This window comes from Nothobranchius furzeri, chromosome 5 (assembly GCF_043380555.1).
Source record: "Nothobranchius furzeri strain GRZ-AD chromosome 5, NfurGRZ-RIMD1, whole genome shotgun sequence".
Taxonomy (NCBI): domain Eukaryota; kingdom Metazoa; phylum Chordata; class Actinopteri; order Cyprinodontiformes; family Nothobranchiidae; genus Nothobranchius; species Nothobranchius furzeri.
Genome location: NC_091745.1, coordinates 8,150,813 through 8,163,038, shown reverse-complemented (window position 1 = coordinate 8,163,038; position 12,226 = coordinate 8,150,813). Strand labels below are relative to the sequence as shown.

General features: G+C 43.8%; 1 protein-coding gene across 1 annotated transcript in view; it reads right to left on the bottom strand.

Moving 5' to 3' along the window:
• Window positions 1–7,974: 7,974 nt before the first annotated feature.
• The window catches only part of mybpc2a (myosin binding protein Ca), a 152,651-nt gene continuing 148,399 nt past the window's right edge, over window positions 7,975–12,226 (bottom strand). The window contains exons 26-28 of the mRNA XM_070551377.1: window positions 9,290–9,426; window positions 8,428–8,614; window positions 7,975–8,293 (exon numbers count right to left, since the gene is read on the bottom strand). Coding sequence (XP_070407478.1) covers window positions 8,259–8,293; window positions 8,428–8,614; window positions 9,290–9,426 — 359 coding nt within the window. The 3' untranslated portion in view covers window positions 7,975–8,258. The remainder of the gene's footprint in view (window positions 8,294–8,427; window positions 8,615–9,289; window positions 9,427–12,226) is intronic.

The window sequence follows — 12,226 nt, the reverse complement described above, 5'->3', positions numbered from 1 at the left end:
CTTGGGGCAGGACCTCATCCCTCACCCAGAGAAGGAATTCTGCCCTTTTCAAACTCAGTAGAGGATCACCTCTCTAATGAGATTAGTGGAGCATAAAAAACCTGTTACTGGAGCATTCTCTTGCCTGGAAGTGCAACTGACAGCAAACAAGTTACTATGGGTGGTAAGGCACTTTCAAAAGATCTGAGAAACAGTCTGTGGGCAGAAAAGTATTTTTTACTTTTTAATGGTTAAAAAAAGGCTTTTTATCAATCCCAAGGAGAAATGTAATGTCTATAATAAAGAAGTGGCATACATTTGGTACTAGGACAATAGCTGGGTGACCTTTCATTAACCTGTAAAAGGTTATTTTATACTGGCTCAAGAAAATCCATCCATCCATTTTCATCCGCTTATCCCTAGTCGGGTCGCGGGGGCAGTAGCCTAAGTTGAGAAGTCCAGACTTCCCTCTCCCCAGCCACTTGGGCCAGCTCCTCCGGGGTAATCCCAAGGCATTCCCTGGCCAGGTGAGAGACATAGTCCCTCCACCGTGTCCTGGATCTACCTTTAGGTCTCCTCCCGGTTGGACGTGCCCAGAAAACCTCACCAGGGAGAAGTCCAGGAGGCATCCTGACCAGATGCCCGAGACACCTCAACTGGCTCTTTTCTGGTCGCAGTCTCCCTGGAGTTCCTGTGCTCTGGGGCAGCTCCTGGATCTCTGCGACTTGTGGCTCCCTCAGTCTCCTGCACATCTTTAAGGGGCAGAGCTGTGGCCCCTCACACTCTCTATTGGACACTCCTTTAGAGAAACCTTAAATAAACAAGTGTGTGTACACGCACAGGTGCTCACATGGTGCTCTCATAGGTATGAACTTGGGCACGTTCAACACAGGTCTTAGGCTATAGTGGGCACTTAATGCACTGTGATTGATGATCGTGTGATTGTTCAGTTAAACAATGTTGATTTTATATTTCTTCATCAAGTTGATGCAGTGATAGCTTGATCTTGTTGTATTATAATAGTATCTTATTGTTTATTTTTGTAGAACCCCCCCCCCCCCCCCCCCCACCCACCACCCACCACCTATTTTCCTTTCTCTTTCACCTCTGTCTCCGTGTCTGGTCGGAATTAAAAAGCATTCAAAAACAATAACAATAAAGTTTTAAGTATCAGGCGTGATATTAAAAGCAGACGCTTTGATGCTCCACCTGAGAGTAAATCTGTAAAGCTTGTCACCAGCATTCAGACATCAATTATGTTTGCTTCACAGCCAGGCAGGACACGGGGGGGGGGGGGGGGGGGGGGGGGGGGTGGAATCCTAATCCTTCAGCTCCCATATTCGTCCTCAGTTTTAATTTATTTTTTTCATTGTGTCTCTGAAATCTGAACAAAACATCTAAAACAGCAGTGAGGTTCAGTAAAGCGACAGCAATCCATCTGTGCGGGAAGGTTTTGATAGCAGGCTGCAAACCGATGAACTGGAACGGCGAGTCAGCTGGTGAGGAGCAGTCACCAGCATGTCAGTTTATTTTAACGTCTTTCAGTAGAATTATTTGTCTTCTTCTGGTGGATTTGGGTTGGTTTGTCCTCGTGTTAAACACGAAGCACTTCTGCAGTGGCAGCTTGGGTTTGGAACAAAATTTGAAAAAGTGAAACCAAATGAACCAGAAGCGTCTGGGGGAGGCAATCTCTCCTGGAAAATAAATGCATTTAAGAATTAGAGAAAACAGATTGTTGGAACAGAATATTTGATCAATAATTTTCAGAGTCAAACGATCAGGCTTAAAATTTCTGTTTAATTATGGTTGCACTCTTCATTTTTATATTTATCTGGCAGCTTTACTCATGGGGTGATTCGACAAATGACATAAGGGAATGTGTGTATGTGTTATTTTCTTTTTTTTACACATAAAAGTGGGTGTACAGGTGCAAATTGGTGACTCGTGGACCCAGGACACAAGACATTATGGATTGGTTGTCTTAACAGGGAGAAGACGCTGCTGCAGACGACCTGTCATTCATCCTCTGCTTTGCTCATCCCAACCAGACACACCTGTTAACATCTTTGTGATCAAAGCTGAATAAAGGAGTCTGTAGGGGTGGGTTGCTTTTATCTGGATATCAGTTTTCTGTTTAGTTAGGGTCAGTTATTGCTGTTTATTTTAAGTTTGGTTAATATTCAGATCGCTCATGTTTGTTTGCTCCCAGAAATTACCCTCAGCTTCCCTTCTAGTACTAAAATATTAATAAAAGGAAACATTTTGTAAATCAATCATTATAAATAATGGGTCATAGTCATGTTATGGTCTGGATGCCCCTAGAAAAGTCTGAACATGATTGAGATGCTTTCAGTGCTTAATGTGATGCAGAAACACCTTCAACTTTAGCTTGGTGCACATGTCTACTTTCTTCCAGATATTTGGGAATGTTTTTGTTTGCTAAACTTATAAAAAAACATTTTTAAACAATTAATAGCTGAATAAAAACTAGCGTTTCACTCATCTTTAATATAAAAGCAAAGTCTCCCTGAGCAGTAATGGCTGGTTTTAAGCAATATTTCGATCCCAGAGATTAACGTTAATCTCTGGAATCGAAATATTGTTTAAAATGGATTAAATGATACCCAGTGTTTGAAAAACATTGGCGGCTTCGTATGTCCATAAAAATCTGGTCTAAAATTCTTGGGAGCAGGTCTAAGTCTCTGGGCAATGCCCTGTTAGACCCCATGCTTCCTTCTACGGGAGACCGGGAGGACAAAACACATTTGCTGATTTGTAACAGTCACAAAACTTTGGCCATTCATAAACATTGTTTGACACATTAACTTCTTTACTTGCCAGTGATGAAAGGAAATCTCATGTGCTTGTTGTTTTGTTGGTGGTTGCTCTCCCAGGGATTTTTGACTGTAATGGCCATCCGTTGGTAAGACCTTACTCGAACACAAAAATATTGCTTGCTTGCAATATTTTAATATATATAATATATTTTAATATACCGCGAGGGAAAATACACACCCTCACTTTAAGGTCAAGGTCAAATTTAGTTCTATAGCACATGTACAGCAAATTCTGCCCAAAGTGCTGCAGACTTTAAGGCACAATGATAAAAACATGCACTAAGGTTACATCAAAGATAAAAGATTAAAGTGGCATGGAACTAAAATACCGTAAATCCTCTAATACAGGCCCGGGCCTGTATTTGACTCAAGCTCATCAAGCTCCAGGCCTTTATTGGAAGGAGGACCAGAATTAGAGGCAGGCCTCTATTTCTATTTGAGCAAAATGAACTAATGGTTCGCTGGAGTTTTTGACATTTAAAATTGCGCCCACATTTTCAAAGTTAAACACATTTCTTTTAACAACGGTAGTTTCTGCTTCAGCCCTCTCCCCCCTCCCCTTGCGCAGCGGCCGCAAACTCACTGATGCGCCTGCAGCCTCTCAGAGTTCCTGCTGCTCTAAACATTAAAATAATTATTTCATTTTCTGTTCCTCACTTCTGATGACCTTCAATGGTGTCTGTTTGTTGCAACCACCAGGTACAAAAACTAACTTGTTTTTATTTGACTATTTTTCTGTCCTGTCTGTTAATTATCTTCCTGCATCTCCTCTCAATCCTAAAGAAAAGCTGTTACCTGGGTTCATATATATTCACCTCATGAGTTACCTTTGAACTGCAGTTCTGAAAGATCCACCGACCGCAAAAACAGCGGAGTGTGCGCTGCTTGCCGGCCACGGGAGGCAACGCGCTGTGCCAGAGCGTCAGTACTGACACCCGCCGTAAAACGGACATTTAACCAAATTGTGACGTTTACCCTCTTGCAGTTTAACATTCCCCTCACCCCCATCCTAACCTTAACCAGCTTGTGCATGCAAAGCTCTGATTGTTGACGCGCTCCAGACATCTGCGTCCTGAGCACGGCCACAGTAACATTATCAAATCAGGTGTCACCACTCAAAAACTAATTTAACACATGATCGTTCATGTCGGCTCATTTCCTTTTATGTTTTTTGTTTTTTTATTCTTTTATATGCGTCTGATGCGTTTCGCTGCTGTGGATCGGGGCGCATCACCTGTCACCTGCTGACAGCAGGCTGCTGTCTTTTCCGAGGACTGCATCTTGCCGGTCATTATCAGGTGACAGCGACTAGTCGATGACAGGCATAACAAGTCACTACAGAGCGGTGAAGTCGACTAGTGACTAGTTCATACAACCCCTACTGCTCCCTAGTGTTCTGCAGCATAATCAGCATGTTCTCTTTGAACTTGATATCAAATTTTCGCCTCCTCTTCGTCTCCGCACGGTTAAAGTCACCCTCGCGGTCTATCACTGGCAAATCAAAAGAGAGACGGATGACACAACCGCCCCCCGTACTTGCTTGTTACCACATTCCACCCGACCACAATAAAAAAACGGCCATTATTCACCTCCGCCGACTCCGACACCGGCCAAAATATGAAACCCGGCAGTTAATTAAATACAGGCTAATATTAGAGGATTTACGGTATACTAAAAGTGACAAACAAGAATAAAAAGTGTTTATAAAAGCCAGTTCTCATTAGAAAGTCTTCAGCAGTGTTTTAAATGTTGCTGAACAGACCTAACATTTAACAGCAGACTGCTCAGATAAAGCTGTGTCCCCTCGGGTTTGAAGCCTTGTCCTAGGAGCCGCAGCAAGCTACAGCTCTGGCTGCATTATGAAGCACCACCAGCTCAGACAGGTAAAAAGGGGCAAGGCCGAAACAAACAATAAAAGTCAAAATTAGATCCTGTGTAAAGCAGGGAGCCAGTGCAGCGACTTTAACACAGGAGTTAAAAGCTCATTCCACTTTGTACCTGTCAGCAGACGAGACACAGCATTTTAGGCCAGTTGGAGGCGAGAGACAGACGACCACGATCCAAGTGAAAACACAAGGAGTCTCGGTTAAAGCCATCTGTGTAATGTAATACCGTATAATTGAAAATCAAGGCTATTTTCACTTTAGAGTCCTGAATAACATCTTCATGGGTTTGGTCGGCTGGGCCACAGCACAGAACAGTGCTAATGGATGTGATGAACACACAACCTCAGAGTGGATGGTTTCTGTATGAGCCGTAGTTGCCTTTTATATTAGGGCACAAATGTTGTGTAAGTTTTTAGCTCTGTTCTACGATGGAAGGACCAACACACAGTAGAGTTTATAAATGCACAGCCCCTCAGGAACACAAGGACCTGAGGATGAGGAGAGAGACGTCTTGGTTTGTCTGCTTCTCCGGTGACCTGGTCCAAGCCTGAGTGCTGGAAAATGGATGATGGCACTAAAATAAAGGAGCTCCCAAAGTGATAAAGGCATTCATGAAATAGCAGAGGCTGTGCTGTGGTTCTGGTACCACGTCGAACCACAGACTTAGTATTGTTTTTGCTGTGATTGTATGTCATCTTTGGCTAAAATCTACACAACTTCTCAGGTCTGGTTTTTTATTTCTAGCCAGCAAAACTATGACAGATTAACCTGCACCTGACCCTCGGGTATGAAGTTCCCATTCTTCACTTCCACTGGAAATGAGCCACATCTAAAAAAAAAAGCATTTGTTCTGCAGTGTACACTTTAAAAACACTGTCAGTGAAAATGTGGACATTGTGTTAATTCGAGGAGCGTAAGTGCAGTTGGGTCTCCGCGCAGAGGGACGATGCGTCGCCTGAGCGCAGGTCGTTTCTAGAAACAAATTTCCTTTTACCGAGAAACACCAATTTTCCAGTTAGCGCAGACAAAGCAGTCGTGAAGCTGTCATTGTGAAATGTGAGGGCAGCTCTCTTCTTTAAGACCTCCACCAGCCCTCTGATACATTGAGCTCATTATGTGGGTCATGAGCCCTGGGAGGGTTTAAGCCCTTTAAACAATGAGGATGATAAAACAGGGTATAACTCTCACTGGCTTTCAGCGGAGAAACCGGGAGAAACCCAAAAAAAGGGATTAAAATTAAATTATTCATGTGTGTGTGTGTGTGTGTGTGTGTGTGTGTGTGTGTGTGTGTGTGTGTGTGTGTGTGTGTGTGTAACCGTACAGTGCGTACAGTGGTCTGGATTAAAAGCAACTGCAGGTTTATTTGATGAAAACAGGTGAATTCTCCTCCTTGATGCTTGCTCATCTGTCTGGTTTGGTTTCTATACTGTAATTACCCAGATGAGACCGACTGTGAGGCTCTTTCCCTCCAGTGCTCTCTTTTTCACTCCAAGTCTGTGATTTCATGTATAATTACTTGCATAATTATAGTTCCCTCAATCCCACTGTTTCAGGAGGTCTGTTTCTGGTTTCTCTTGTCTCTGTATTTTCCCACTCTGCTGAGAAACGGACCCCTCCTTTTTGCTTTTCTCCTCGCCTGCTGGTGGGACTTGCCACTTTTGTTCGTCTGAGATAGGCCCGTTCTAATATTGGGAAAACAGCACAGCAGATACAGTGGCAGTTTACTCCTGAGCTGCCATGTTTCCTTTTTAATTATTCAGGTAAACATCAAAAACGTTAAGCGCCTTGAAGTGTGTCAAGTGTGGAATAAGAGGAACACCAAATGCTCCGTTCATTTGTTTTCTGGCGTATATTTTAGGGACTTTAAGCTGTGTGAGGGGGGAAAAGTGCACCGAATGTTGTAACCCTACACCGTCTCATGTTATAGTTTGTGAAGGCTTGTGGATGATGCCCGTAGATACGCTTATTGTGATTGCTTAGCAACTGAGCATCACTTCTGAGAGTCGAGGTGGAATATCGAGGTTACTTGCCACCTTTCTGGAGGATCCGTTTTTCCCAAAACTTCCTTGCAAAGCAGCGCATGATGCATCCTCACTGCTGCTTTCATGTGTCAGTCAGCAGAGGAGCATGCCACGCGGTGTCTCGGTTTAACTGACAAAAATATTATATCAACATCCTCACTCACTAAACACGCTTGCAGAGTCACTTATTGCTCAAACGGGTTCACATTTTTGGGCTTTGTTCTGCACTGCAGGTTCACTGTGTAGCCACTCGTGGCCTACTTTCAGGTATCTGGAGGATTTCCCTGCTGTAGCTGGCCATGCATGCCCTCAGCCTTTTCTTAACTCGTCCTTAAAAAGCTGCAGCAAAAAGGGAAAAGAGTGTGGGAGAGCTGGTGCGTTTTGGAGAGCTTCAAGTCCAAAGTTCTAGTGAGTAATGTGGATGAGCTGCCACTCAGTGCTGGTCAGCTGTGGTCTTGCCACTGTGCTGGCACCCCCTCTGCTGGAGAGACCTGATGCAGAGGTGGGACGCGTCATGCAGGTCACCTCACGGGTTTAGTCGCAACTTCTCAGTTTGTTTTATTGTCTTTATCAGTCAGGATGCCACTTGCTGCAGCTCACCGGTGAGGCTTTAATTTGGTGTGCGAGCCACGGTGGACTCTCCCAGCAGAGACGGTGCTGTGTTTGTTTTGCGGGTGTGTAAATGAGTGGTAATTCGTTTGCTCAGTAATGACGTGGGAAAGCTAATTAGGGCAGTGTTGATGGGTGCATTAATTAGTCTCTAGTGTGTGATGCTAATGAGACCCTGATTTGGAGTGTGTGTTTGTGTTCGCATGAGTGTGAGCCATGTTTCTGTAAAGGCCCACCACTATGGGTCATGCCATGAGGAACGTAACATTAGAGCATGGGGGGGCTGTAACATGAGGAGAGATTCAGTGTGTGAGAGAGAGCGTGTGTAGATGACGGATGCAGCAGGGCCATATCTGTGTGTAAGAACCTCTTTAATCCCTGTTATTCCACGATGTCTTCCATGCCTGGCTGAATATTGATCCCTCCACTGAACCATCGCAGACGGGCTCCCCGGCTCACACATCACACTTGTAACACCACGTTGAGGAAGCGGAGGTGTGTACAGCGGGTCAGTCACACTGCGGTGGTTTCAGCGCTACAGCTGCACCACAATCATAAATTCACACCGAGCCATAAAACCGCCCTGGACACACACACTCACACAGACACGCACACACATACACAAAAACAGACAACACGGGGTGTCGTAATGGATGAGAGGCTGCTTTATAAGTGTGTTCGGTGACAGGTCCACTTCACAGGTAAGACGGATCCATCTCTGTGTGGTCGCAGCAGGGGAGTCTTACTACATGCAGTAAGGATGTGACAGGGTGGCAGCTTGCTCTAAAAATTTATGGCACATTACTGATTCGTCAAGCATATGTGGAGCCTCAGCAGTGATCTATTCTGATCATATTTATTCATGACTGTCCCGTTATCCATAATCCATTACTATTCCTGTTCAACTGTGTCCTCTGCTGCTTCACTCATTTCTTCGCCTCTTCTCCTTTCTCTTGTAGGACTGTGGAGGAAAAAATAAATAAAATTATCAGGAGGGGTCAGCAAAGCATTCAAGTTAAAGCTTTACCTGACACGTTATGGGATTTAGATTTAGTGCGAGCTGCATTTTCAAGACTTTCATGAAGACCTGCGTACCTCGAACCTCCAGCTTGCACTCCACCTGATCTTCCCCGAGGTCGTTGACAGCCCTGCAGGAGTATCTGCCTCCATCGAACAGGCCTGGCTTACGGATGTTCAGAGTCAACACGCCCTGGTTGTTCTGCATCAGGAACTTGGGGTCACCTTCGATTGTTATATTGTTCTTCATCCAAATGATCTTCGGCTGAGGTGGAGTGTGATGGAGGTAAAATTGGCGGGATGGGAGGAACAGAGGCAAGAGGGGAGGAGTACGGAGGAGGCGGGAGTATAAAAACAGAGCAAGGCATGAGGGAGGGGAGTGGAGGAGGGAGGAGAGAGAGGTGAAATTGGGTCAACATTTGGGTTTAGACAAATCTTTGCTGATTTGATGAGAAATACACAAGTGCACACATCTTCCTAGGTTCAGGCAGAGAGGAAACGCCATCATCTCACGGTTCTACGCTCACACTTGATTCTCAAATCTGGTGCGCTCACTTGAAAAACACAACAGCGTGAAATCGGATGTGTAACACTGCAGTACGGCGATCAGTGGCCAGGGCGGCTAAAGGCATGCAGGTTGTTTTACTGCGGCAGCCAAAGCAACCTCCTTTAGGACAGGATTTATGCATTTGTTCCTGTCAGTTCAACAGGTTTCAAGATAAATGTGGATTGTGCAATTAGTTAGAACGTTAAATTTACCTTCATTTTTTTTAGTTCAAAACTGAAATCTGAATCAAACGTTTACATTTTTGTCAACACATCTGATTGAATGTAGAAAAGTAAGGATGCAGCTGGTCATTTGTAAAAATGTAAGACTAGAACATTATTAAATGTGAAACATAAACATCTTTAATTACACAAAAACAAATAAGTTGTTCACCTTTGGGTAGCCACGAACAGCACAGCTGATAGCTGTGTTGTATCCTGCAATCACGCTCCTGTCCAGCAGAGGAGCTATGAATTTGGGTGAATGGTTCATGCCCACCTCTTTGAAAAGTTTTGGGTTGTACATCAAACCTAAAACAAAAAAAATAATTTAACATATGAGAAACGTGTGCAGATGCATTGGAATCCAACATTTTGCACAACTTTTAAGCCAGACAATAGCTTATTTCCTCTTCTTCAATCTGTCTGTAGCATCCCGGAGGTTTCCCAGTCTCTTACGTCCGATCTCTCAAAAAGGACGAAGACGAGAGAATGTTTCAAGAGAAACACGAGTTTATTCTCCTTGACATGCTTCTCTTTCTGCATCCTCACATCTGTTCTCACATCTTTGCTCCTCACATCCTCAGTGGGCAGGCCAAAGATGTGAAGAAGTAAATACGGTGAAGAAAGCACCAAGATACAACAGCATAATGAGATGTGATGAACGTAAGAGGGGAAGAATACAGAGTGTGTTTATCTGATTCACTCATTCGTGGCTCAGGGGAAAATCTATGTATTTGCAGGAAAATATTCTGAATAAAACAGTAAATAATAAATGAATTATTGTATAGAAAGAATGAATGTTGTTCCTGTTTAAGTTTAGGAGAAGATGAGGATTTTTATTCTAATCTTCAATAGAGCCAGAGATGTTTTAAAGCCTGCTCACAGAGGCTGCAGGTGGTTTAAACTTTCTAATTTCATCCAAGTGTTTTTCTGAGTGAGGTTTTTTACACGTTCGCTGTCTGACCCGCTGCAGATGACTTCATGGAGTGGCTCTGTTCTGACTGGGTCTGCCACCTGCAGCTCTGAAGCCACACGGGGCTTCTCAGTCCTTCTGAAAGGAGACGTTGTGACTTTGACCAAGAATGACATGACTTCAGCCGTGTTTCTATTTAGCAGCACATTAAGACTTTCAGCACCAGAGTGAGTTAAAAACAGACAAAGGTTATTTATTTATTTATTTATTTATTTATTTATTTTAAATGCATTCAAGAATTCTACCGTAATGGTGGGATGCTATTTTTGGCATTGAATCGGCACAGCTTTGCAAAGCTTTTGACTAAAATTTACAACTTCCTTCAATAAACTGCTGTTCAACAATCATGCAACACCAGCATTTCAATAAAAAACCATCCCACCCATCCTCTTCCGGTTCTCCAGGGTCAGGTCACAGAGGCAGCAGCCTAAAGGTTGGTTTACGCTTGACGCGTCCGCGAGGTCCGCACGGCGAAATTGCATCATTTTAACAACCACACCCCTCCACCGCGCCTCCGCACGACCAAAACTTTCCGCACCGCGCATCTAGGAAATTTTCTAACCACGCGGACGGTCGGACACGGAAAAACATGGCGGACCGGCAAGAACTAGTATGGCAGAGGTTCGTAAATACAGACATTTGTATGATTCAGCTCTCAGAGATCATCGTGATCAACATGTTGTGAATAATTCTTGGAGAGAAATAGCTCGCACTGTCGGAAAAGGTGAGGACGCCGTTAAAAAATGCTGGAATGCCATGTTGTAAACAACAGTAATTTTTACTTCTACTATGGTGTAGTGATGGATGCATGCCGTAGAGCTCCATGCTGCCCCCTACAGTTTGGGAGAATATTGGCTCACCGCAGAGACGAGCTGCACGAACCATAAACGCTGCGAGTTGTGAAGCGCATTCCATCCACGAGCCGCATCACCAAGCGGACAGTGAATGCATCAAGCATAAACCAAGCTTAAGCTCCTCCAGGGGAATCCCAAAGCATTCCCTGGCCAGACAAGAAACATAGTCCCTCTAGCGTGTCCTGTGTCTTCCTGTAGGTTGTCTCTCAGTTGGACGTGCCTGGAAAACCTCACCAGGGAGGCGTACAGGAGGCATCCTACCTAGATGCCCAAGCCACCTCAACTGGCTCCTCTTGACGTGGAGGAGCAGCAGATCTACCCCAAGCCCCTCCCGGATCACTGAGCTTCTCACCCTATCTCTAAGCGAGTGCCCAGACACTTTGCGGAGAAACCCGTTTGGCCGCTTGTACCCACTATCTCATTCTTTGGTCACTACCCAAAGCTCGTGGTCATAGGTGAGGGTAGGAGCACAGACCGACCAGTAAATGGAGAGAATTGCAGCCAAAATAATGTCAAAATACCATTTAAATATTTTATGAATACAATAACAACACTGTGTGGAATTTTTTTCTTAATTTTAAGAGTTGAGTATTTTGTTGCTGTCCACTGGTCATCTATGAGAGACCTCTTAGGGAGAATTCTAGCCTATGTCCAGCCAAGACCAAAGTGTTCTGCTATCATCATAATATAAAAGCAAACTTAACCTCCAGGCCCCAAAAATGTCACATGAACCATCTTTAGTTGTAAACCAAATAATATGTTTACAAAGGTATCATTTTTAGATACTTATCAGAACTTTTAATATCCAATTAGTAGTTGCATTTGTTTTTCTAATTGACCTAGTGGTAATAATCTGCTGCCTAAAGTCTTCCTGAGATCTTACAGATGATTAAAGAACTGATCCACGAGTGAAACGGGTATCTACATGAACATGTTATGTTAATCCTGGTCCTATTAAATCACTAACATGTATCAAACTTTAACGTTAGGCAATTGTTTGGTGTAAAATAACTTGTCAGTAGATACATGTTGTTACGCCCCCTCTGAGGGTCTAGGAGGATGAGGGGACTAACACAAGAAAACAGGTGTAGGTGTGTAAAGGACGAGGAGGTTTGAGTAAAAACAAAAGGATTTATTAACAAAAGGTGTCCGCTGTCTGAACGGCAAAGAAGGCTTAATAATAATGGTGCAAAATAAGGTGGAAACTGAAAACATAAGCAGCAAATGGCTTATGAAAAGGCTTTCTGCCAAACTAAGATGACAACCACCTAAACGATAAATA